This window comes from Panthera onca, chromosome F2 (assembly GCF_046562875.1).
Source record: "Panthera onca isolate mPanOnc1 chromosome F2, mPanOnc1 haplotype 2, whole genome shotgun sequence".
NCBI lineage: Eukaryota > Metazoa > Chordata > Mammalia > Carnivora > Felidae > Panthera > Panthera onca.
This window is the reverse complement of record NC_138356.1, coordinates 38,396,299-38,424,259: the sequence shown is the minus strand read 5'-3', so window position 1 is coordinate 38,424,259 and position 27,961 is coordinate 38,396,299. Positions and strand designations below refer to the sequence as shown.

Sequence of the window (27,961 nt, the reverse complement as noted above, 5' to 3'; positions counted from 1 at the left end):
TCATTCAATCTAATTGATAAATTAACTTTTTCTTCTATGTTACAGGAAAACCACCCAAGTTTTAAGTAGCATTTTGAGAACAGATGAATTTGAACATAAAGAATTACTCGTTTTATATTTTGGACACCTGCAAATGAAGTGGACCTAGTAACAATAACTGTAATGGACTGTGACAGTTCAGCTTATTTTTAAATTTTGATGGTTGGGTATTTGGTTTCTCCCTAAAATGAGAAAGATATTTTAAACTATAAAGAATTTTCTAATCAGTTTCAACTTTGCAGGCAGTTTCCTGCATAAATTGGGAAGTCACACTGGAAAGTAGGAATTCGGTTAGTAAAGTGGGAAGACTGTATTTATAATTTGCATGCTACTTGCAATTTTTTTTGTTTTTCATCTCTTGTAATAATGGAATGGAAATGTAAGCTGTAAAGATTCCCAAATATAAAGTATTTGCTATGATGTATATATGGTACATAATTTCTTGTTGCTTTTAAAGTTGCTTTTGTTCTGTTTGCCACTGATTTCATACCAGCATTTTGAAAGGCTCCAGAGGCTTAGGATGATTCAGGATGTTCAATGCATAGTTCTCCATGACAGGAAACAGAATCTTTTAATAGGCAGTTCTTTGGTCTCTAGGTTTTCGATAGCATTAAGATTCATAATTACTAGCAGAGATTGACAATTTGGAAACCAGGAAACTGAAGGTGGAGAATAGCTGCTACTTGTTGTGTCTAATCAGACTACATGAACAGAAGTTGGGCAATTGCAAAATAAAACTGATATTTTTATCTCCAAAAGAGGAAAAATTTAGGCATTTGCAAATAATTGAGGTGCATTAAGTTTCAATTCTGTAATTTCTTATAACAAGAACACATGGATGAAGAATTTGGGGGTTTAAGCTTTTAGCTCCTAGAAATTTTATATAATAAATTCCTGCATTTTGTCACTCTGGATGTTACTATTGAAAAAAAGTTTCTTCCAGCATAGTGCCAAAAAAAAAAATTGCTGATGTAGATAAAGGTAAGTGTAAACTTTTCCTACTTTTATTTTCTCAGATCCCCAGGTCTACTGGCAAGGCATTTGAGACCATCATTTGGCAGAAAGTTTATCTCATACTGAATTCTGAACTCCTAAAATCAGTACCTTTTTCCTCACTGGTCTTTGGGCTTGTTACCTAGATTTAAGCTTTTAGTCCATGGGAGGCTTCCCATCTTGGTCTAGTTTCATTACTTTGTTCCCCAGAAAGAGATTTTTTTTAATAGGAACAAAACCCCCCATAAATTTATGGGTTAATTAAAAATGATACATTAATACCTAGGGCCCAGATTTTTCACTTATTTTTCTGTCCTATTTTCCCTTTATATATATATATATATATGTATACATATATATATATATATGTATATATATATATATATACACACACACACACACACACACACACACTGTATATCCACACACATTCTCACACACATAAAAATTTATAATTTGTGTAAAAGCTGGGGTCAGTATAACCATATTTTTTTGACTCTAGTTAAAAAAACTATGATAGAACCTATTCTAGTTTGGAATCTAAACAGCCGTTCTGCTCAACACTGTTACTGAGGGCAGAAACCTTTTTGGAGTCCTACCACCATTGTACTTCGGAAACTGCCTCATACTTAGAAGACTTAGGTACTTTCTGATTCTAATACTATGTTTTTACTGGCTATAATTTGTATTTTTTGGAAACCATTTATAAACAACCTTTTCAAGAAGAGTTTGTATGTCAGACGCCACTGTATATAATCAGAGTGAGACTGCAAAGACTGTGCTCTTATCTGTTTGCTTTTGTACATGTGTATAGTTTGTTTGAATAATCATTGTACAACTCCATTCATGTTCTCTGCTTTGTATATAAATTAAAAGAGTTGAGCCAGGTGTTGTTTCATAGTGTTTGTCATCTTTAGAAATGACCAAAGACATACACACATATGTACACATGCACACACACACATTTGTGTGTGTATATGTGTATATATGTCAAAATTTACTGCCCTTGTCTAGTAGAAGCTATGAAAAAAATAATTTAGAGTGAATGAGGACTGAGGGCATACAAAGGTAGTGACAGAAGTTAGTATTTCATAAATTAGTTGGAGAAAATATTTTAGGTCAAATTTTATATTTAAAAAATATAATTTTAGTTCAACCTTCTGAGTTTTCCAACAGTAAAAAAAAAAAAGTTTTTTCCTTGAAGACTTATGGCTTCAAAGGAATTTGGATTAGAGAATAACATGGTAACAAACTCCCATATGTACTGGATTTTCACTAGCAGCATTTACCGGAATAGATTCTATTAAAAATATGTAATATATGAGCTTGTACAGCAGAGCATATTAGGTACACAGTTAACTGTTCTAGTGAAATTAGAGCTGTTGTCATTCTAGTGTTGAGACTGGGAAATGTTTTCTGTCCAATACCTTCCCTAAAGTTTTGTGCTTAATGTATAGTTCTTCTTTGTTCACTGAGGTTAAAGTTTTGTTTTTTAAATATTTTGAACTCATTATTTAAGTGCAAATGTCTATTTTTTAATAAGAAATTTAGTCCTCTGGATCAGGTGCCAAAAATTTGAACCTGATTTTCTCAAACTAAGACTGTCCTCTTTTCTTGATTTGTTGAACTTACATACAGGGAATTATGATGCTAATAAATGATATAACTATATATCATTATAGAACTATACAAGTTCCATTACTAAATGGTACCCTATCACAGAATTGTTCACTTGCAAAAAACCAGTTTATAACCTGACAAGTATACAGAGAGTATAGATTATAGCCAAGATTGTTGTATACTCCTGTATCAATTTTTTTTCTTTTTAGCTTAAACAACAGAAAGGCATTTTCTCACAGTTCTAGAGACTGGAAGTCCAAGACCACGGTGCTAGCAGGGTTGATTTCTTCTGAGGCCTCTCCTTGGGTTGCTGCCGGCACCTTCTTACTGTGTCCTCATGTGGCCTTTTCTCTGTGCACATGCATCCCTGCCGTTGCTCTCTCTGCACATAAGGACACCATTTTGGAGCATGTATTAGCGTTTTTCAGTGAAGTGAATCCTCAAAAGATCATGAGTTGGGAATACAGTGAGCATTACTGAAGAATATAAGCTTCATTCACAGACAACCAGTTACTTAAAAATGACAAAACACTGATTTAACCCCTAGCTTATGACAAATCCACAGAAGCTATCCTATATACTCTAAAAGTTCCCACTTTAATTATTTTTTATCACTTCTTTTTCACAAATTTGTTCCTTTATGTGTACACTTGTTTCACATACTAGGATTTTGCCACGAAAGGGTTTTAGGTTACAATGTAGCAAAACAGCAGACTTCAAAAATTTAGCTAAAATTCACATAAAAGATCTAGAAGACATTTTAGAAGAGTGCACGTCTTAAATATATTAAAAGTATAGCGTAGATTAGTAACTGCAGAGAATTTTCTAATTCACATTTTAGATGAGAATACTTGTTTTTCACTTGGAACCAGGAGGAAAATGTCTAGGAACATCTAGTTGTTCAGGATCCACCATGAAGCTGAAAAGAGAAAAACAAATTTTTAAACGATGGAAATAATTGCCAGGGTGTAATCATTCTTAAAGACTATTTTCTCCCATCTTTAGTCTGCATTACTATCTTTCAAGTCACTATTTCCTAAGCCAAGATGAACTCTTTCTTTGCAATATTTGTACCAGATCTTTAGGCACTTGGTTATAGTCTAATTTTGTTGTTATGAATGAATGGAGCTTATCTTGGGCAATGAGGTCATAAATGTCCTGAAGATGAAATCATGTTGTTGGTGATTTAATCTACCTAGCTAGTACTCGCAGCGGTTTGGGAGTATAAGACACTTTTACATAACAATTTCATAAAGATTGGGTATAAGCAAGTGGATGTGTTTTAAATATTTTTTTAGTACATCTATGTTGTAAGATTGAAAATGTCTTCCCTAGTGAATATAAATGTCCCAAAGACAAATCTATGGCAAAGTAAGACAGGCGGAATGCTGTGAGAAACAGACAAATGAAAAGGATTACAACTTGTTTTCAAAGCTGTTAAAGTGACATGCTGGCTGACAACAGGATCTTATTTTCTTGTGTATCTTCTTTTCTCATAAACCACAGGCGTTTCTCCTTTGCCAAGGGATAGTTTGCTCCACAGACCGAATTCTCACACTTCGGTCTCAGTGTTTTATGATGGCTAGTGGGCCTATTTAGCCATACTCTAGTATGACTCATTTTAATTATTTTTATATTCGAGAGTTCTTGGAATAGATTTTGGCTTGTATTTTACATAACTAGATACAGTCTGGTTTTGCTGCTTTATTTCTTAAGATGTATTTTAGGTAAACCACTTAGAAACCTAATAAAAAAGCAGTCTTCCAGAAATCATAATTTGTGAGTTAAATTAAAAATACAAACCTACTCCTCTCTGATATCTTTTCAGATTGTTTTGTAGGTCTAAATATGTATAGCGAAAACACTTTTGTTTTTATTTTTAGCCTTCATATGACAGACAAAATTCATAAAAGTGGTTATTGAAAATAGTAGAAGTCATATGGCCATTAAAACTATAAATAATATTTATAAACTAATTCTAGCTGTTTGTCCAGGGAGGTGTGTCTACTGTTGCAGTTCACAAAACTTTCCTATCAAAAAGAATAGGATGCCCCAAACAGATGTTTAAAAAATCTTGTTGGAGGGAGATTTAAAAAATGTGTTAGAAATCAAGCCTTTCTTTTTATTCTTCCAAATTTCAGTAGTCACTGTTGAAATTAGATGTGATATTAAAATTAGTGGAAAATAGGGTAGCAAAAGAAGGCATTAAATTGTATTGAACTTGGGCTCTGAGAACAAGAACTGAACCAGTTTTATTTGAGCCCAGCTCTTCTAACGTGGGAAATGCTCTCAGAAAGAGTGATAGAGAAATTTCAGCCGCATTCATGGCTTTCTTATTTGAGGATTAAATCCGAGATATGCAGCAAGGGAAATTCTACAAGTTTACCATCTCTAAGCCAGACAAACCTGTTCTTAAGATCCGGAGTAAGTGAATAGCCAGACGGTAAGTCTGGCTGGAAAGCACTGACCCCTGATCTCACCTACTTTTACTTCCAGAATTTACCTTTTCACTTTCTAAATCCACCCTAATTTTTAAATTCCTACCACTGTACCAAAACTGTTCTCTTGAACAGTGACCTCTGGTCAAATGCAGTTTTCAGTCCCATTCTCTCAAGTCCCAGTTCACTGCGTAGGCCCCTGAGGAGCACTGTGCCTTGCATGTTACTTCTCTTTTGGTTTCCTTGCTACTCAACTACTCTGATTCTCCTACCTCTCAGTGGTTCCCCTTAATTTCCTTAATAAAGGAGGCTTTTCTCGCAACCTTAAAAATGAAGACATTTTCCTAGGCTTCTGTCAGATATCTTGTTTTTACAATATACCCTTTCTCACCAAGCCTGGGCTTCAAATATCTTGCCACAGTTAACTCCTGAAAACTGTATTGGCGAAGGAACTCTCTTGGTAGCTCCTGGTCAGGTGCTGCCTTTTTCCTGGCCTACGTTATTGCATACCTGACCAATCTTTCTCCTCCCATGACATCCACCTTTCTCCATCCTGCCAGTTCCTACTGATTAGAGCATTCACTATCCGTCTCAAAGACCTTTAATGACTTCATATTACTAAGTTCACTCCTCATTGTATTTTCAAACTCATTTCCTACACTTTCTTCTCTTTCCACATGTATCATATATGAGCCTTATGCCACAGTCTTACTTTTGCACCAATTAGCCAAGCAGATTTAACATTTTTTGGATTCGTTCATGGGTACAATTTACCAAAGTATCATCCTCCATATTTATTTGTCCAACTCTCACCTTTTAAGGTCCAGCTCCAGAGTCCTCTCTTTTAAAAAACCTGTTGAAGCAATCCCTTCTCAAAGTGCACATGCATATTATGACCATTAGTAACTACTATGTCATATCCTGAGCTTGGTTCTTTTCTGCAAGCTTTGGTCTTTCCTGTTGCTATTCATGGGAAGGGACTCCATTTTTACTCTCTACTCTAGCTCTTAGCATAATGTGTATTCAAAGTTAGAACTCAGCACTAGTAAACAGGCTAAGAACCCCAGTGTCCCCAGTACTTAGCACATATAATAACACTGAGTAAATATATTTAATTGGTGTTTGTTAGGGCAGATGAACAAATGAATTTTGGTTCTCAATTATCTTAAGCCGTGGCTAGGCCAGACTTCTTAGACAAATTCATTTCAGATTTCTCTTTCAATTCTGCTTTACCCCAATTACAAATATTTTAACAGCTATTATAATAAAAATATTTCTAGCATGATTCTAATCTGCAGCCTCTGGGTCACGTATTTCAAATTAATTCAATACACTAAAGTATAGTAAAGCATTTGAATAATTTTTTCAAAATGTCATGATTTGACTTGTACTTCAAGTTTGTTAAATTATTGAAGATGACCAGAAAATGACTAATATTAGGTTTAATATAGCCAGGAATACACATAGGATCAACTAAGGACTCATGACAATAGAATATATAGATCTCTTATTTCCTCCTCCCACTTTCAGATTTTCAGATATACAAAGAAATAATGAAGAGAGAACCACTAATAAACTGTGTGTGTGGGAGAAAGAGCACATTATCTTTTTTTTTTTCCACACTATCTTTTAAAAAGCAAAAGACCATACAAAAACACATACAAGTACAGTGAAACCAGTATAATTACCAGGAACTAGCATAGTAGATGTGAGTTCTGGAGTTTCCAAGAAATCCACGTTACTTCTTTGGAATGTCTTGCTATAATTCGTCTGAAGGTGGCTGTATAAATATAGATTAAGGCTGTGAATTTTTATTAGAGTGCAAAACAGTTCAAATTCAATCAAAATGGCAAGGTTTTAGATGATTTGGATTGTCTGAACACAGACTTCTTTTTATCACTACCTACCCTAAGATAAAAAATAAAGGACGTGTAATTTAACAACTGTCGGCAGAAAAAATATTTTAAAGACTTCTAAAAACAGAATATCATTAGCTCCCTATAGAAGATAAAATAAAAGGAGAAAGACTTTAATTGCAGAAAGAAGTTTAAACATAAGGAAGAATACATTGGCTGCCCCGATGATTAAAAAAACAGGATAGCTAAGAAGAAAGACTATAGATTTTCTCTCCCTAGGAGAAAATAAATAAATAAAAATCATCTTAAAGTGTAGGCCTGGAGTAGAGTTGAATAAAGTTGCCTTTAAAGCTCCTTTTGGTGTTTAAGATTCTATTGGTGTCATTCTGTAGTATATTTTAAAAATAGTCTCAAAATAAAATTTTGTATGAAATAGGTATTTCCAGGTATTTGTTACTTTCATTACCATAGCTTAAACCCTAAATATGGACTTACTGGAGGGCTATATTCATTGCCATTTAAAACCAACTAGAGTTATTTAATCTCAGAATAGCAAAAATTTTCTTTATCCAATTTGTAATTTTTTAATTAAAAAGGTGGATTTGTTTTTTTAACTTTGTTGAGGAATAATGGACAAATATGTACATTCAACATGTACAAAATGATTTGACACACATATACACTGTAGAATGGTTATCCAGAGAAGTCGATTTGTTTTTAATCTTTTCCAAACAATGTCTTTAATTTCCATCCCCTCCCCTGCTTTTTGCAGTGCTTAGAGACATTTAGAAAAGGTAAGCTATGATGATATTAACCATTATATAGTTTTATTACAAAACACCACAGAACTTATGAAAAAAATAGAAAGTAAAATGACTTTCTCATCCTTTCTGTGTCCTTTGTTCACCTGCCCCCCTGACACTTTAGATACCCATGACCCATATCTAACTCTTACTTGATAGCATCAGTAAAATGGTTATACTTAAAGTAGGACAATTACCAAAGGTATTTGTTTCAAGAGGAAAGTGGTTTCTAATCCATGAAATAAATTCCTAAAAATTTGGGATTGAGGAAACTGAGCAAATGACACATTTTAAGGTAAGATAAAGGGAATGGGGGTTTTCCTACAGGTCCTAAAAATATCATGTAGATTTCTCCCTCCTAGCCAAAAAAAAAAAAAAAAAAAAAAGGCTGCTTATTACTTACCTATTCCACACACTACTGTTCTCCCAAAACTCATAAATCATGTAGCGAGATTCATTGGAAAGCTTTTGTATGGAAATGCTGGAATGGAAAAGAAAAGGCGTAAGTAGCCACAGGAAATTAAAGACAAACAGCAAACTACTTTTTCTAATCATCTCTGTATGTGGTATGAAACAATCTTATCTACTCATACAGGAAACACCCATGGTGCCTGCATGAAAAAGAGAGTTTTGTGAAAAATTATTTCAATATGTCTGTTTTGTTTGACATAATTTTTTAATTTTCTGCTTTGGCATCATGAAAACTGTCTCAGTATATTACAGACATCACAAATATAACTTGTGTAAAATTTCACTCCTTCAAAAGATTATCTGTTGTGTCAGATAATGTCAGAAAAATGTTTTGTGCCACTGCCCGTGCCCTCAAAAGCGCAGCTCTTTGAATCCATCCTGTCACTCCCTATTGCTCTTTCCAAATTCCTGGTCTTACCCCATCCTTGGACGGACAGCTTTTGTTTGGGGTCCTGTTGTTAGCCATGTGAGTCCACACTGCTGCTATATAGCAAGGCTTCTGGCTCGCTAGTGCCCAATGGTCCTCCTCCTCTCCTTCCCTCCCTCCTTCCCCCGCTCTCTCTCTTCCACATACACACCTCTCAGTTTTCTCTGTTCAACTTTCAGAGTCTACATCCTAGCCATTTAGCCATGATCGTAGTTTGTTGTTTGCTTTCCCAATTTAGGCAAGAAAAATTTGTCCCTTGAAGTTCTTTGACCAGTATGAGAGTGGCTAAAAGCCTATATAGTAGGTTTTGAAGGAGTTGGGTGGGGATGTGCTGAAAAGACATGTTGAGGTAAAGGCTGGATTTAATCCTGGGGCAATGAACAGCCACTGAAGGATTTAAAGCAGGGAAGTAGCTGGGGCCCCGGGTGGCGCAGTCGGTTAAGCGTCCGACTTCAGCCAGGTCACGATCTCGCGGTCCGTGAGTTCGAGCCCCGCGTCGGGCTCTGGGCTGATGGCTCTGGGCTGATGGCTCTGGGCTGATGGCTCTGGGCTGATGGCTCGGAGCCTGGAGCCTGGAGCCTGTTTCCGATTCTGTGTCTCCCTCTCTCTCTGCCCCTCCCCCGTTCATGCTCTGTCTCTCTCTGTCCCAAAAATAAATAAAAAACGTTGAAAAAAAAATTTAAAAAATAAAAAAATAAAGCAGGGAAGTAGCATGGTTAGAGCTGGGTTTTATTTATTTATTTTTTAAGTTTTTTTTTTTTAATCTATTTTTGAGAGAGAAAGAGTGTGAGTAGGGGAGGAACAGAGAGAGGGGAAGGCACAGAATCCGAAGCAGCCTTCAAGGCTCTGAGCTGTCAGCACAGAGCTGGATGCGGGGCTCGAACCCACGAACCGGGAGACCACAACCTGAGCCAAAGTCGGACACTTAACCGACTGAGCCACCCAGGCACCCCAGAGCTGGGTTTTAGAAGATCTTTCTGATGGTGGTATGAGGTATCCCATGGAGAACAGTCAATACAAAACAGGAAGAGAAGCTAGAAAGGTCATGATATTGCTTTTGTGATTCATGACAAAGATCCAAATTAAGGTAGAAAGGAGGGGGGGACAGATTCATAAATTTAAGGGAGAGCAGGAGACAAATATAAAGATGCCTTTAAAAAATTAATTCCAGGGCCTTCCGGGGAAGATGGCGGAGTAGGAGGACCCTAAATTCATCTCCTCCCATAGATGGAACTAGATGACACCCCCACCAGTGTAAATAACTCAGAAAATGACCCATAGACTGGCAGAACAGAATCTCTACAGCTAAATGTAGAGAAGAGACCACATCTCACAGGGTAGGAATACTGTTGTTGAGAGCTAAATGGATCATTGGACCGTTGGCAGAAGGGAGGGACCCGTGGTGGTGCAGGGGGGAGAGAAACAGACCCTCACAATGGGAGACCTGCACAGGGAAGATGAATCCCCATAACATCTGTCTTTGAAAATGAGGAGGGCCAAATTTCATGAATTTTAAAAACTAGCAGGACTTAAAAGCTGGAACTTTAAAAATCAGCAGGCTTGGCTCTGGGTGAGCCCGAAAGGCCGCAGGAAACTGAATCCCCACCCTTAAAGAACACAACAGCCCCACCGAGATACAGCACAGGAGCAGCAGTTTGAAAAATGGGCTATACTAGAGGAAGATCTGTTGACTACTCTCAGGGCACGTGCTGGAGGGGCAGGGATCACTGGCAGATTTCTGGAACAAAGGAGCAGGCGGGTGCCGTTTCACTCTCCTGCTCCCCAGTATAAACCCACAGCCACCGGTGGGAACCAGGGAGGCATGGATGATCCCTACCTAACTTGCTAATACTCCGCATCCTGCCCCCCTGCGGTCCCCCGGGCAGCCCTGCACTTCTGCAGATCCACCGTCTCCAGTCTCAGCTCTGGCAGGTGCAGGTCCCTTGCACAACAGACCGGCACAAACCTTGCTAACATCACACATCCTGCCCCTGTGCACTTGAGCGGATCTGCCCCCTCCAATATGCTCTTGGCTGGAGCCCACCCAAAGCACCACTCCAAAGTGACTCCAGCCCCTGGGAGAGGGGAAGATAACCACACATACACCAGGCCAACTACAGCCCCAGGTGTGGAGTGGGGGCAGACAGCTGGTCTGATTACAGGCCACACCCAACAACAAAAACTCCCCAGGGCAAAAACAGCAAAAGTGCTACTATGTCTCTCTCTGTCAATGCGTGCTCTGACTCAAGCCCAAGGCAGCCTGAGACTGGCCCACCAACAGGACAGGGACCAAACACTGCTGATGACAGGCAAAGAGAGCCATTGCAGGTGACTGGACCGGAGGGAAAAGCGGCTCTGCCGAAACATTAGGGTGCATGCAACACACACAGCGGACACCCCTGAAGTGCCAGCTTCTGGTAAACGGGACATTGCACTGCAGGGCACTACAGGACCTCGTCTTCACGGCCCACTATTTTCAAGAGCAGAAGACAGAGCTGACTTTCCCAACACGCAGACAGAGACAAAATGAGGGGATAGAGAAATATATCCCAAATGAAAGAATAGGGCAAAACGACAGCAAGAGATGTAACTGAAACAGGTAAGTAATATACCTGATAGAGAATGTAATGGGCATAAAGACACTGAACGTGACAAGAGTAGAGGACCTCAGTGAGACCCTTAACAATGAGACAGAAACATACAAAAGAACTGATCATAGATGAAGAACAGTAAATGAAACTATACACTAGATGGAAGAAAGAATAGATTAGAGGAAGCAGAAAAACATCAGTGACGTGGAGGACAGAGTAGTGGAAAGCAAGCTGAACAGGAGAAAGGAAAAAAAATAATACAAAAGGAATATAAATTTAGGGAACTCAGAGACATCATCAAGTGTAATAGCGTTCCTATTACAGGGATCCCAGAAGGAGAAAACACAGAAAAGAAGGCAGAAAATTTATTTGAAGAAATCATAGCTGAAAACTTCCCAAATCTGAGGAAGGAGACAGTAAAAGCAGCAAGAAAAAAGAAAACAGTTACATACAAGGGAAACCACATAAGGCTATGAGCTGATTTTTTTCTGCAGAAACACTGCAGGCTAAAAGGATGTGGCATGATATATTCAAAGTATTGAAAGGAAAAAGTCTGCAGCCAAAGACACTCTATTCAGCAGGGCTATCATTCAGAATAGAAGGAGAGAGAAAGAGTTTCCCAGCCAAACAAAAGTTAAAGGAATTCATCGCCACTTAACCAGCCTCGCAAGAAATGTTAAAGGGAACTCTGAGTGGAATGGAAAGATCATGAGTTGGAATAAGAAGTACATTGAGAAGCACAAGAGAGTAAAGTTAAGTGCATATGTAAAAATTGGTCAAAGGGCTCACAATATGTAAATGTAAAGTATGTAAAGGATGTAAAGCATGACACCATATACCTATAATGTGGGGGGAGAGGAGTAAAGAATGAGTTCAAACTTTAGCAACCATCAACTTAACACAGACTGCTATATGCATAAGATGTTACATACAAACAGAATGGTAACCACAAATCAAAAACCTATATATGCAAAAAAAAAAAAAATAGAAAGGAATCCAAGAATATCTCTAAAGAAAGCCAACTGATTGTGAGAAAAGAGCAAGAGAAGAATGAAACAGAGAAGGACAAAAACAACCATAAAACAAGTAAAAAAATGGCAGTAAGTGCATATCTATTGATAATTTGAGTGAAAATGGACTAAATGATCCAAACAAAAGACACAGGGTGGTGGAATGGATAAAAAAGCAAGACCCATCTGTATGTTGCCTATAAGAGACTCATTTCAGACCTAAAGACACATGCAGATTGGAAGTGAAGGGATGGAAGAACACTTATCAAGCAAATGGACATGAAAAGAAAACCAAGGTAGCAAGACTTACATCAGCCAAGAGACTTTAAAACAAATATTATAACAAGAGAAAAAGAAGGACACGAGATAATCATAAAAGGAATAATCCAACAAGAAGGTAAAACAACTGTAAATATTTATGCGCCCAACATGGGAGTACCCACATACATAAAGCAGCTATTAACAAACATAAAGTAATCAAGAGTAATATAATAAAAGTAAGGGACATTAACATCCCACTTACATCAATGGACAGATCATCCAAACAAAATCAATAAGGAAACAGTGGCTTTGAAAGACACATTGGACCAGATGGTTCTAACAGATATATTCAGAACATTCCATCCTAAAATGAATACACATTCTTTTCAAGGGCACATGGAACATTCTCCAGAATAGATTGCATGTTAGGCCACAAAAACAAGCCTCAAGGAATTAAAAAAGACGGACTTCATATCATGCATCTTTTCTTACCACAATGCTATGAAAATAGAAATAAACATCAAGAAAAAAACTCTGGAAATAGCATATAGAGAGGTTAAATAACATGCTACTAAACAATGAATGGGTCAATCATGAAGTCAAAGAGGAAATTAAAAAATACATGGAGATAAATGAAAATAAAAGCTCAATGTTCCAAAATCTTTCAGAAGCTGCAAAAGCAGTTTAAGAGGGAAGTTTTATAGCAGTACAGGTCTACCTCAAGAAGCAAGAAAAATCTCATAATAGAGCTAGAAAAATAAGAATAAACAAAACCCCAAATCACTAGAGGAAGTAAATAATAAAGATTAAAGTAGAAATAAACAAAATAGAAACTAAAAAAAGCAATAGAACATACCAATGAAACCAGGAGCTGCTTCTTGGAAAAGATCAACAAAATTAATAAACCTTTAGCCAGAACGTATCAGAGAGAAAGAGAGAGAGAGAGAGAGAAAGAACTTAATAAAATCAGAAATTGAAGATGAGAAATAACCAACATGACAGAAATACAAAGAATTATTAAGATGATATTATGAACAATGATATGCCAACAAAGTAGACAATCTAGGAAAAATGAATAAATTCCTAGAAACCTGTAACTTCCCAAAACTGAAGCAGAAAGAAACAGAAAATTTGAATAGACCAACTGCTAGCAGTGAAATTGAATCGGCAATCAAAAAAACCCCACAAACAAAAGTCCAGGATCAGACGGCTTCACAGGTGAGTTCTACCAGACATTTAAAGAAAAGCTAATACCTCCTCTCCTCAAACTATTCCAAAAAATACAAGAGGAAGGAAAGCTTCCAGATTCATTCTGTGAGGCCAGCATTACCCTGACACCAAAACCAGATGAAAATACTACAAAAAAGAGAACTACAGGCCACCATCTCTGATGAACACAGATACAAACCCTCGACAAAATATTAGCAAAGTGAATTCAACAATACATTTAAAACATCCCAATCCATGAGCATCCATGAGAACCAATACTGTGAAAATGGCTATAGTACCCAGAGCAATCTACAGATTTAAAGCAATTCCTGTCAAAATACCAACAGCATTTTCCACAGAACAAGAACAAATCATCCTAAAATTTATATGGAACCACAGAAGACTCTGAATAGCCCAAGCAGTCCTGGAAAAGCAACGCAAAGCTGGAGGTATCACAATCCAAGATTTCAAGCTTTGGTATTAAGCTGCTGGGATCAAAAACAGTATACTACTGGCACAAAAACACGGAGATCAATGGAACAGCATACCCCACCCAGAAATAAACCCACCATGATTATATGCTCAATTAATCTTTGACAAAAGAGGCAAAAATATGCAGTGGGAAAAAGATAGTCTCTTTGACAAAGGGTGTTGGGAAAAGTGAACAGCTACATGCAAAAGAATCAAACTGGACCACTTTCTTAAACCATACACAAAAGTAAACTCAAAATGGATCAAGGACCTAAATGTGAGACCTGAAGCCATAAAGATCCTAGAAGAGAACACAGGCAGTAACTTGTCTGACATTGGCTGTAGCAACATTTTTCTAGATATGTCTCGTAAGGCAAGGGAAACAAAAGCAAATGTTAGGACTACACCAAAATAAAAAGCTTCTGCACAGTCAACAATCAACAAAAAGACAACTTACTGAATGGGAGACGATATTTGCAAATGACGTATCTGATGAAGGGTTAGTATCCAAAATATATAAAACACTTGTACAACTCAACACAAAACCCAACACATAATCCAATTAAAAAATGAGAAGACATGAACAGACATTTCTCTAAAGAAGACATCCAGATGGCCAAGAGACACATGAAAAGATGGTCAACATCACTAATCATCAGGGAAATGCAAATCAAAAGCACAATTTTAGCACCTGGGAGAATGGCTAAAATCAAAAACACAAGAAACAAGTGTTTGTGAGGATGTGGAGAAAAAAAAGAACCGTCATGCACTGCTGGTGGGAATGCAAATTGGTGCAGCCACTGTGGAAAACAGTATGGAGGTTCTGCAAGAAATCAAAAACAGAATTACCATGTGATCCAGTAATTCCACTACTGGGTATTTACCCAAAGAACAAAAAAAAAAAAAACACTAATTCAAAATGATATGTGCGCCTCTATGTTTACAGCAGCATTATTTACAATAGCCAAAGTATAGAAGCAGCCCAAGTGTCCACTGATAGATGAATGGATAAAGATGCGGTGTGTATATATGTGCGTGTTTGTGTGTATACGCATCGCACCTTTATCCACGCACATAACAGGATATATTACCCAGCTATAAAGAAGAATGGAATCTTGCCATCTGCAACAACATGGATGGATCTGGTGAGTATGATGCTAAGCAAAATAAGTCAATCAGAGGAAGACAAATACTATGATTTTGCTCATATGTAGAATTTAAGAAACAAAAGAAATGAAGGAAAAAAGAGACAAACCAAGAAACAAAGTCTTAACTACAGAGAACGAAATGATGGTTACCAGAGGGGAGGTGGGTGGGGAGATGGGTGAAACAGGGAAGGAGTTTAAGAGCACACTTATCATGATCAACACTGAGTAATGTATAGAATTGTTGCATCACTATACTGTACATCTGAAACTAATGTAACACTGTGCTTTCACTATTCTGGAATTTAAAAGTAAAGTAAAATAAAAAACTCTGTAAGTCCAGCTTGTTCAATCTAATGTTTTAGATTATATTCAGATGAGAAATCAAAATGAAAGTATAGACCAACAGCAAGGATATTTATTTTTATTATTATTTTTTAAATATAATTTATTGTCAAGTTGGCTAACATACAGTGTATCCAGTGTGTTCTTGGTTTTGGGGGTAGATTCCTGTGATTCAACGCTTACATACAACACCCAGTGCTCATTCCAACAAATGTCTCCTCAACGCCCATCACCCATTTTCCCCTCTTCCCTGCCCCCCCCCCCCCATTAATCCTCAGTTTGTTCTCTGTATTTAAGAGTCTCTTATGGTTTGCCTCCCTCCCTGTTTGTAACTATTTTTTCCCCTTCCGTTACCCCGTTACTCCTGTTAAGTTTCTCAGGTTCCACATATGAGTGAAAACATATGATATCTGTCTTCCTCTGACTTATTTCACTCAGCATAATACCACCTAGTTCCATCCACGTTGTTGTAAATGGCAGGATTTCATTCTTTCTCATTGCCAAGTAGTATTTCATTGTATATATAAACCATATCTTCATTATCTGTTCATCAGTTGATGGACATTTAGGCTCTTGCATAATTTGGCTCTTGTTGAAAGCACTGCTATAAACATTGGGGTACATGTGCCCCTATGAATCAGCACTTCTGTATCCGCTGGATAAATTCTTAAAAGTGCTATTGCTGGCTCATAGGGTAGTTCTATTTTGAATTTTTTGAGGAACCTCCACACTGTTTTAAGGATATTGATTTAAAAGATAACAGAGAATGTATCAGTGTAAAAGTCAAGCTAAATGTAGTTTAGGATTTACCTAAGTATGACCAGCAGGTGGTGGTAACTGTACACAGAAATTGTAATATTTTCCTTTAGCTCTTTGCTGGTAAATAGTTTAATGTTTTTTGCAAAGCTGTTTATCTGGATTGCCGAACTAAGGTATGATGTAGCAAACATTGTTAGCTCAATTTCAAATATTCCAGGGGAAAGGTTTATAACAGAATCAAAGGAATTGGATGGAAAGTGAAATCAAAGATTTTCTAATCCTAGGAGTTCTTGAATAAGCTCTTGGTGGGGTGTAGGGGGCTGTTCCTGGAAATCCCAGAAATGAGCTGCAAATTGATGTGCATGTCTGTTTTTTTTCTGGGAAGAAAATCCATAGCTTCCGTAAGAGTTTGAAAGGGTCTCTAATCTCCGAACTTAATTTGACCATGTAATGGACAAATTTCAACCCATGAGGTTTGTTTTTTTTTTTTTCTTTTTTAGGATAAAGTTTAAAATACTCAGCCTAGCATTTTAGTCTCTTCATGAACTGCCTGCTACAGACTAATTCATTTATATTACATATCACATTAAATACCAACTTATCCTGCTATTGGACCTTCCATTTTTCTAGACATCCATTAGACTGTAAGGAATTCAAAAACTTTTAGCATAATTCTCACGCTTTTAAAGGACTGAAGAAAGTATCACAGGGGAATGAGATAGCGGTGTGAGGTACAACCCAGCAGGCCTACCTTTAGCTACAACTTGTTAGCTTTGTCACTTTGGGCCCATTACTGAACCTGTTTCCTCATCGGTAAAATGGTGATAATAACAGGACTGTGAGGAGTAAAGTGTTGCGTGTAGAATATTTAGCCCAGTCTTTGGCAAATTTTGTGCGTATCAGCCGTTAGCTCAATAGCCAAGAAGAAAGTAGCACTTTCACTGGATGAGCAGTTACAAAGGCTAAATCCTCAATGGTGCTAAAGCTGAGAAGTTATGACAGAAGTAAAAGAAACTGGAGAGAAAACGAGGCCAGGAAAAAAAAACTGAAGGAAAAAAGACATATTTGTGAAAATGAGAAGCAGCAAGCCAATAATAATGATGATGATCATTATATTATTTATATACACTAATAGCAATGGTGATGATTGCTAACATGTGTATCACTCTGTTCCAGACCCTGGTGTAAACATTTTACGTGGATTAAGTAATTTTAATTACTCTGGGGACTCTGGGGAGTTGAAGTGACTCTGGGGATGATATACCAAACACTGTCTACTGCCCCAACTATTACCCCCCTCTTTCTTAACAGAACCTTGCCACTGTTGAGTTTGCAATATATCCAATCAGCCCATCAGCGCTGGACTGAGACAGTCATCACCATCTCACTCCTTTCTGTTGGACACCGGTATCCTCACCTACCCGGGAGTCAGGAACGACCATGTGACTTGAGCTGGGCCAATGAAATGCCAAGGAATGTATGCTGGGAAGCAAGGGCTTCTGGGAAATGCTTGCATCCTGAGGATCAGATCTTGAAGGAAGGCTTGTTGGTATTGCACCCTTCTCTTTCTTCCTGACTCTAGGTCTTCTGGTAAAGAGCCAGATGATAGAGCTGAAAGGCCAGTGCAGATTTTGGCTTAAAGGGACATGGGTGAAAATGCTAATCAGAATTGTGCTACTGACTGGGTGCTTTCAGGTAAGAGTGAAACTGACCAATACATAGCAATGGTGTTTAAGGACATTGCTACTTGAGACTGTACAATACAGATAACATATGCAATGTGCAGTAATGCCACCGAGAAAAGGTTAATTATGAAATAATTTTTAGAAACATTTCTCTTGGCAATATTTCCATTGAAAAGGCTTAGGGCTTGAATGATTAGCTTTCAATTATTTTCCAACTTAGAATTACATAGCACATTGCTGAGTTGTGGCTATATGCTTCAGTCTTGCTCCTCGATGTGTTCACACTTCCTGTGATACTTACCACTCACTGGCTGAAGCAAGAGTTCTTTGACTAAGCTGTCCCTGGATGTAGTCACTTAGAGCTTCAGCCCAGCCCTGAGCTTCAGCCCTGAGCTCCAGGATTGAATATTCCTAGCAGCTGGAAAATGGCAGTGAAACAGGTTCTAGGGGAAAGGATGTGGTCAGGAACAATTGGGGTTGAAGATAAGTTACCAAAGGCAGCTGGCTCTTCATGGAAAAACTCTCTTCCTCTCGGCTTCCTGCTTTCCCCATATGTCTATGTTAACTCACAGAACCTAACCAAGGAGAAAAGGCCCATCGGGAGGGACAATCTCCACTTCTCCACACGAAGATCCAGCCACCAATTTATTTCACCTACATAAAAATGCTGATAAATGATACGCCAGAGGGTATCATTCGTTCTTAAAAGATGATTCTTTGGCCATGGTAAAGTTCAGGGTCAATTCTAATACAATTCCACATTCAAGTTTCCTGAGCCCTTGACATAGAGTTTAGAATACAGACAAATTCTAGAATTCACATCTGAGAGTGACTTCAGAAAACATTTTATTCTACTTAGCAGCAGTGAAATTTTAGGCCATGAATGAGCAACTGATTTTCCCAACTGGATTCTAAGACCCTTGAAAGCAGAAACTCTTCTCATTTTTCCCAGTATCAAGCATGGTTCTAAGAATACACACATATATTCGATTGGTGCCTCCCCCCAAGGGATTAATAAGCCTTCATGATTACAAAATAAGCAAAAAGATCATCAAACAGTGCACATGCACACGTGTGTGCGTGTGTATAATAGATGAATCACACAACTGATCTGCTTGGCTTTTCCACTAACAACTCATTTTAAAACTCAATTGACTAATACTCTGACAAGGGCTCTGTCAGCCCCTAAACAGCTAAGTCTTATAGTCAAGTGCCTTCAGGGCAAAAGCCTCTCTAATTCAGTTGCCGGAATTTAAGACAATAAGACCCTGTAATTGGAACAGAAGGGATCTTGTCCATTCTACCCATGGTTAACCACAGAAAGTCTAGGAAACTTTAATTCAACGATGACCAAATACGGGGAAGAAGGATTAAATGTGGGTTTTGGAGTCAGACACACTTGGGCAAGATGGTTAATGTATCTGAGCGTATTTCCTCCTTAACTGGAGGTGATACATCAGATCACTGCAGTGAAGAAGAAATAAGAACATGGACACACACTGCTTAATCTAGTAGCAAATCCTTAATTCCTACTCTGTGTTACAGCGGCATTTCCTATCTAGCCATGGTGAAGCTGAGCCTAACATTATGGGAGAAGAATCTGCAAAAGTGGTAATTCTCAGAGTTTTATTGTATCAGCCAAGCCCAAGGCAACAGTGCAGGGCACGATGGAGCATGACTGACAGCGTGAGCGGCCCATTCGCCCATCAATGGATGCAGACAGGAGACTGAATTTGATTAGCGGCGCAACTGAATTTAGACAGGCGTGCCAGCATGACGTGTATTCCATATGGTTTGCACCCATGTGGAGTGGTTCTCTGATGCTCCTTCCATCTGATGAAGTCTACTTTTTGAGAATTTCAGTAAAAGAAGGAAATCAGCCGAAAAATCAGCAATAAGTGAGTGAAGAGTCCTTAAAAAACAAACCAGTCGTGCAAGGGAAGAGGAGAAGCTGAGTCTCCATTTATCTCCCTGGAAGAGGATCCTCTCCCTCCCTGTTCTTCACAGCTGGAGCCGAGGGAGCAATTTTCCTTGGCTGCTGAGAGGACAGAGTCGGTGGCAGGCAGCACAGATCTATCTACTCAGCTGCTCTCCCACACCTGCTTTCCCCCTGCCGGGGCCGTCCGCCTGGCTTCAGGCCCTTTGTCCCACACACGTTAAAGCAGTATCTCTGAACCCTAAAAAATAAGCAAACTTTGTGCCCTATTTATAAATGCAAGAAGGCTAAACCATCCCTGGAGATTGTGATAACCAAACCAGACTTGATCTGCTCTATGTTCCCATTTCTTTGGCAAGTACCGTGCTCTACTTTCTGTAGTGGATGGTGTACAGGTGCACATACGCACACACATGCGCGCGCGCGCACACACACACACACACACACACACACACACCACACTCTTTTTGCATTTTCCAAGCAGTCACTTCCAGTTTTATGTGAGTAGGCTTTTAAAGCTATATGGACTCCCAGTTTGGCAAATCCCTAAGTCACTGAACTAAAAGGACTACAATGGTTTCAATGTGAGCCCTTCTGAGTTTGGTGTGAAGTAGAACGACGACAATAACAACAAAGCAAGCTCAGCATCTCCTGTGTTTCTCTTACAATGGCATGACTGGAAGATGGTGAGCGTCTGCCCTAAACAGCGCTGAGCAAGTCCCCTTAAATGCCAGAGAGTGGGTCAGAGGTCAGCCAGCCAGATGAGGAAGCGATAGCAACCCCAGCTCATGGTCTCTGGGCCTCTCTGGGCCGAGCACTCAGTTAATCCCTCACAATCACCTTAGGAAGTTCGAGATGAGGAACGGAAGCTTAGAGCCAATAAGGATCTTTCCCTAAATCACAAAACAAATACGATCCCAATTTTAACTCCAGGGCCAGACTTCTTAATTGGGGAGGTATTCTGTTGGAGCATGAATAAAACAGAATTACTGGGAGTAACACCGAAGTACTCAGAGACATAAAGTATGAGTTTCTATGTGTGTGTGTAATACACACGTATGCACACATGCATTTAAGAGCTTTACCGAAGGAATACTTGAAAAGCATTATGAAATGCAGTTTAAACCAGCTCCCAAGGCAGGGGTGTTCTGGTTGTGGTCGTTTTCCAGAAGCAGATGAGTCTGGGGTTGGGCTTTGGACTCAGGCAGAATGTGGGCTTGGCCAAGACCTACTAGCTGGCCATGCATTTCTGGGAGGGAGAATGGCCGGGCCAGAGGCACGGATTATGCTGGAAAGGCAGTGGGCAGCTGGGCAAGCTCCGGTGAGGGAGAGACAATGGTAGCAGTGCTATGGATTCTCGAGTCGGACAAACACAGCGCCAGAGAAACAGCTAGCCCTTGGTTAAGACACTCAGAGAGTTACTGCAGTTCCTGATTAAGGGAACAGTTTATAATAACTGTTTCTGGAAAAATTTTTCTAGTAACTGTTTGTTGGACCACTTGGAGTAGAGAAACTGAAAATGAGGAATAGATCATAAATTTTAGTAGCCTAAGATAATTGAAGCCTGAGCTGGGGCGGCTATGGAAAGAGGTTTTTTGCTTTTTTTTTTTTGTTTTTTTTTTTTTTTTTAATGACCTGTAATCAAGACTTCAGATATTGTGCAGTTTCATAATGGCTGAAATGATTATTAGGATATGGGGCATGTTGCCAAGGGAGCAATCAGAGCTAGATGTACTGGACTTGGGGCCTCATCTACCAGAGGTGATTTTAAATCAGTGTGGGCCTGCCTGGAGGCAAAAGGGGAGATTTCAGTCTATGCAAAATTCTCCATTTCAAATCGTTCTCTCCGTTGTATCTCCCTTGGTGCCCCCAGTGATCAAAATCCACACAGAGCCCAAGAATAAAAGAGCAACATCCAGCTAAAGTCTGCTAAAATGCATCACCCGGAAGGCTGGAATAATCAACAGAAACACAAGGAGATTCTCAAATGCCTTTCTGTCGGCCCCACCTTCATCCTGCACGCGAGGGAGCACTTACCGCAAACAGCCGCTTTGGGAAGAAGCACTCTCTACATAGTGTTTCAGAGCAAGCTGGAATTCTTCCAGGTCCTCCTCTATCACAGACATCTGACGCTGCACAAGCATGATGTGCTGCGGAGGAAGAGGCAAGTGTCACTGCTCTGGAGCCTTGCTGAAGCTGACCCCCTGCAGCCCAGCCCAGCCCTCCTCACAAGGCAAACAATTCTCATCTGAAAATACGACCAACAGGAAGACCCTGACCGATCCAAGGCAACAACACTGTATAAAAGCCATAATGCAGGCAGGACATTCTTCTTGCCTCTCGAAGCAAGTGCAAAGAGAATGTCTTCCCAATGACATACTTCCCTTTTAAAAGCAGTGGTTCTCAATTTGAAGCGCTGGGGAGGTTTTAAAATTGCACTTCTATCAGAATCTCTGGACGTGAGATCCAAGCACTGGTATTTACAAAAACCTCCCCAGGTGACTGTAATGTGCAGCCAGGGCTGGGATCACCAGCCTGTAGTCATTTTTAAAGAGTGGTCCTACCCCACACACCAGACGGCTCCACCTTCACCGTAAGTATTTTGTGATAATAGACATGTTTCGCACATCATTACAAACAACCAAATTTCAAGAAACGTGCGCTCAAAGTTGCATTTCCAAAGGTACATGAACCGTCACAGGGTTCTCAAACATTAACCACCTAAGATATGCCATAGGCCCTGCTCAAAATCTCATGGCATCAGATGGAGACTGTGTTTAACGGATCACACTGGGCTGGATGCCAATTGCTTCTTGTAACAAATCCTATCACCTTTATAGCACCTGTAGTTTTGAAGACTTTCCCACAGTTCTGCCTGTGAGCTTTTCATGGCATTTTGATCTCAGGATAAAGCCTTTCTTCCATCATCAAGGGTTGGGAATGAATCACAGAAGTGCAAAAAAAAAAAAAAAAAAAAAAAAAAAAAAAGGATTGGGAGTGAGTTACAAAAGTGCAAAACAGGGGCTCCTGGGTGGCTCACTTGGTTGAGCATCCAACTCTTGATTTCGGCTCAGGTCATGATCCCAGGGTCGTGGGATCAAGCCTACTTAAGATTCTCTCTCTCTCCCCCTGCCCCCTCCCCTACGTGGGTGCTCTGAAATAAAAAAAAAAAAATTTAAGTGCAAAACAACAGCAAGAATGTAAGGATGATTCAGAATATGAGGAAAATAACTTGCACTGTGTAGCAGCAGAGCCAGAATTAAGCACCCAGCTTGCTGTCTCCTGTCCGATGAGTTTCTTGCTTCATTGTTAATAGCTACCATTGTCGAAGACCGTAATACCAATAGATATTATGGTATCTATTAGGTATGATGGTATCTAATAGGTATGATGTTAGGCACTTTATGTATTCAATAATTGTTCCTACTTTGTTTTCCTGCAGGCAAATGCCGGGTGCTGGATTCTGGGCATACAGTGACGAATCAAGATAGAATCCTTGCCTTTATAAGGTTTAGTAAAGAAATCAACAAGGTTTGAAAACAACGTGTGTAGAATAACTTAAGGTATCGATACTAGCGCATGAAACTGACGATATGTAAACTGACCAGAAGTCTATTAAATTTTTGACAGAACTGTACTGTCAAATAAATCTTGATTCTAGTCTCAAAAATCCTCTGAGTGAGCCTTAAAGTAATATTTGGGCACCCAAACGCACACGAGCGGGACACAAGCTATCAATACCGCGTAACTCCTACAGAGTACAGTACTCTCCAGTGAGCTGTTTTTGATGTGGTCACAGAGGCTGATGAAACGAGAAGAAACTCTCAAAAGAAGAACAATGGACAAGGGGGTTCCTCCCAGAATGGAGATTCAGTGTCCCATCACAGAACTTCCTTCCCTGACAAATACCTTCCCAGCATGAATTCACTGTTGCAACGAACCAGTGAACGCCGTATGCTTCCTACTCATGCCTTTCCTGAATTGCACTTTTTATGACATTTCTCCTGGCCCGGTTTTATCATTGTATATTTTATCTCTGTGTTTGGGGGGAGTGGTGAGGGGAGATAGCTTACTTCTTGGTTCATAAGTATATCGGACCGCAAGGGTCTACATCTTGATCTTACAGAGAGGACAGATCATCATGCAGAGATCCTAGACTGTGAGCCAGAAGCAGTAATGGAGAAGACTCTGGGTGTGTTCTATATATGTGAAAAGAATGAATATTTAATGACCGGAAGGCTCACTGTGGCAAAGACTCCAAGCTATTCACCAAAATCCATTTCCTCTTCTTTCTAGGTACAGTTAGAGCACGTGTTGCATCATCCTTTGCAGTTAGGTGTAACCAACTGATAAGTTTTCACCAATACAATATGAGCAGGAGTGCTGTGTATTGCTTTTGGGACAAGATGTTCAGGAAGGAGGTGAGCCCCTCCCACATTCTCTTCCCCTTTTCTGTTGATAGAATGACCTGTCTTGGGAATGGCAGAGCCACACTTGAGAGGAGGAGCCCATGTCCCTGAATCATTGTGTGAACTGATTATCGGGCAAGGAAAAAACTTTCATTATATTGGAATCACTCTCCATTTGGGTCTATTTGTTTTCATAGCCCAGTTACCTAATGAGTTCAGTAATTTTAACTAAGCTTTGTTTTATTTCCCTTTAAGGGTCAGAGATCAAGGATAGGTAGATACAAGCCTATAACTATCTCCTCAGATTGTGTAATGAACAATCAGCCCCCTGTACGACTCTCGCAGGACCTGTTTTTAATATCAGTAACTAAGAGTTTAAGTTAATCTCTCTGCCAAAATCATTGTGGACACGTTCTTTTGACACAAATCTGTAGGAACTTCTCAATCATGTATTTGTGATCAACAATGACTCAGACGATTCTCATGGATTTTCTAATGAGAGATATAAATTTATATCTACCTATTCCACCATACTCCTTTTAGTCTGAAGGCAACTCTTATGTGATCTAATTTGTAACCATGAGCAGAACCATGAGCAATGCATGTCCTTTGAAATGTGACTTTTCGGCTGCTTCTATGAAAACATGGATTCTACTTCTCCTTCCCTTGGATCTGGGCCAGCCTTATAAACTTGCTTTGGCCAACAGAACATGGCAGAAATAAGAGGGTGCCAGTTTCATGGTTAGGCCTCCAGACCCCTCGTGAGTTTTCACACTTTCTCTCCGATACCTGAAATTGTCATGTGAACAAGCCCTGCGAGATCAGGGGTCAGAAAACTTTTTATGTGAAGGGACAGATAATAAATATTTTAGACTTTGTGGGCCCTAAGGTTCCTGTCACATTCCTCCATCTGTTTTAGTGTGAGAGCAGCCACAGACAACAAACAAATGGGTGTGGCTGTGTTCCAATAATACTTTATAGGTAAAAATAGGCAGCGCACTGTAGTTTTGTCGACCTGTGTGCTGGTGAATTAAAGACCACAGAGAACAGAGCTGGGTCAGTGGATTCATCCCAGCTGAGTCCCCGGACATATAAGGAAGTCCCACCAAGATCAGCAAAGCTGGCATGCAGTTGACTGCAGATGCCCTAAGGAGGCCAGCTGACACCAGAAGAACCATCCGCCTGATCCCACTTTAAATTGCCTGCCTCTAGAATTGTGGTTTAAAACACTTCATTTTGGGTGGTTTGTTACACAGCAGTAGCTAAGTGATTCACTCACTTACATAGATGGATGTGAATATGATTTGGAAAATAAATTTACTTTGCAACCCAAACAAGGCATACCTTTTCCCTCCTTTCCTCAGATGTTTACACAAAGAAAACAACTTACGAGGTCCAGATAATCTGTCTACGTGTTAGGACTACTGTGACAAGAGAAGCTTTCTGAATCTCCTTGGGTAATTTAAAATAGACCTTCTGAGCTCCAAAGAAAATCCTTACCTTTTCTAGGCTGGCCAGGTCAAGTTGTAGGATGTGGGAGCATGGGAGAGGTAGAGAAGGTGCCCTGATACCTTAATGATATTTCTGTATGTCACTTATGTCAAATATACAGTCTGAGATCCTCACTGAAATCTGGTGTGAACAGCCAGCCCAGAGCATTTTTGTTTCTCTGCTTTAGAAGGCGTAGTGTTGCCTTTATTATTTACTTTATAGGGATTTTGTTATGATGGAATTATGACGGAATATTTACAGAACGGTACTTGCTAGTCACGTTAGGTTAGTCGCATCTACCTTTGATTTCTTGGATTTTTAAAAAAAAAAAAAAGTTTATTTATTTATTTTGAGAGAGAGAGCACAGGAGGGGCAGAGAGAGAGGGTGTGAGAGAGAATCCCAAGCAGACTCTGCACTGTCAGCATGGAGCCCAGTGTGGGGCTTGAACTCATGAATCACGAGATCATGACCTGAGCTGAAACCAAGAGTCAGATGCGTTACCGACTGCCACCTAGGCGCCTTTTGGATTTTTTTATTTCAAGGAATTTCAGCTTTTTAAATCTCTGGAGACAGAAGTATTTTCAATGCAACTAATTTGGTTCATGTTTTCTAGCTCTATTACTACACAGTTGTGTTCCAAGCATGTTTTCAGAAATGTAACAGACCTTCTTGTGCGCTCTTGTTCAATCTCATAATAGCTATAGCAAAGCAACACTATGTTCTAATAGTCCCTGGCATATTAGTTGGCAATAAGCCCCAATCCATATGATATTGTATGACAGGATTCATTTACTTCACAAAATATTCACAGGCTTCATGAGGGGAGAAAGGCAGAAAAAGATGCTAGATTTGTAAACTCCTATTGTATAAGCTATTCTGGTATAAACAACAATAATGTACTCAAGAAAAGTTAGAGCTTTTGAAAAGTGCCAGAACGTGATAAGACCTTGTTAAAAATTATATTGAATCCAAAAAGAACTTTTTGAATATAGAAAGTATCTAGGGAATTGACATCTTTTCCCAGTAATTGTTTGATAAGAAGTGCCATGCGAGGCATACAATGGCCTCAAGCAGAAAGGATTTGGGTGGATCAGTACTCCTGCCCAGATCTAGGATATGTGAGCTGGCTGGATTCCCTTCAAAAATCATAATGACCTTTCAATGATTCATACTCCCTGCTTGGCACTTGACAGCTAGAAGACAATAAGTTACCCCCAAATTTTCCATGAGTCATAAAGTCATAGTCTTGGAGTTTAGATCTGGGTTTATCTCTGATGTACATTTCCTTTTTCATTATGGCAAGAGTAAAATTATGAATTCCAAAACTTGCTATCTCTGTCACATGATGGTTGTAAACCACTTGGAACATTTTAATATTCCTACATAGCACCTTCGTGTTGTTCTTTTGGTGTGACGTTTGAACAATTCAATGTTGTAAGGGAGAAGTAAATATTTTTAAAAGCTCCTTACTCTTTTTGATTTCATTTTGAATACTATGTCATTCTGGAAGCATTCCCGGGCCTCCTAAGTTGTGTTCCATCATTGTGCAAATCTATACTTTCCTATAATAACCTTCATCACAGTGTATTGTAGACCCTTGTTTAATCACTGCAGCTCCTTCTGGTCTGTCCTGTAGCCTGGAATATTCACCATTTCATCTCCAGACTCTCCCCCAGGGCCTGGCATATAACTGGTGACCAAGTTCTTCATACAACAAACAAGCAAGAGGTTGCTTTTGTTTTTAGTCATTGACTATTCTTTTTTTTTTTTTAATTTTTTTAAATGTTTTATTTTTGAGAGAGAGAGAGAGAGAAAGAGAGAGACAGAGCATGAGTCAGGGAGGAGCAGAGAGAGAGGGAGACACAGAATCCAAAGCAGGCTCCAGGCTCCGAGCTGTCAGCACAGAGCCCGACGCAGGGCTCGAACTCACGGACCGCGAGATCATCACCTGAGCCGAAGCCGGATGCTCAACTGACTGAGCCACCTAGGCGCCCCTGTCAT

The 27,961-nt window shown here is 39.3% G+C and overlaps 2 protein-coding genes across 3 annotated transcripts in view; one reads left to right on the top strand and one right to left on the bottom strand.

Moving 5' to 3' along the window:
* CF2H8orf88 (chromosome F2 C8orf88 homolog) overlaps nucleotides 1-1,920 on the top strand; it is a 38,349-nt gene extending 36,429 nt beyond the window's left edge. For both annotated transcript variants that reach the window (XM_078441946.2, XM_060610873.3), the window contains exon 6: nucleotides 46-1,920. In XM_078441946.2, coding sequence (XP_078298072.1) covers nucleotides 46-69 — 24 coding nt within the window. In that variant the 3' untranslated portion in view covers nucleotides 70-1,920. The remainder of the gene's footprint in view (nucleotides 1-45) is intronic.
* A 126-nt stretch (nucleotides 1,921-2,046) lies between these two features.
* The window catches only part of NECAB1 (N-terminal EF-hand calcium binding protein 1), a 193,812-nt gene continuing 167,897 nt past the window's right edge, over nucleotides 2,047-27,961 (bottom strand). The window contains exons 10-13 of the mRNA XM_078441947.2: nucleotides 22,097-22,209; nucleotides 8,153-8,230; nucleotides 6,779-6,870; nucleotides 2,047-3,571 (exon numbers count right to left, since the gene is read on the bottom strand). Coding sequence (XP_078298073.1) covers nucleotides 3,546-3,571; nucleotides 6,779-6,870; nucleotides 8,153-8,230; nucleotides 22,097-22,209 — 309 coding nt within the window. The 3' untranslated portion in view covers nucleotides 2,047-3,545. The remainder of the gene's footprint in view (nucleotides 3,572-6,778; nucleotides 6,871-8,152; nucleotides 8,231-22,096; nucleotides 22,210-27,961) is intronic.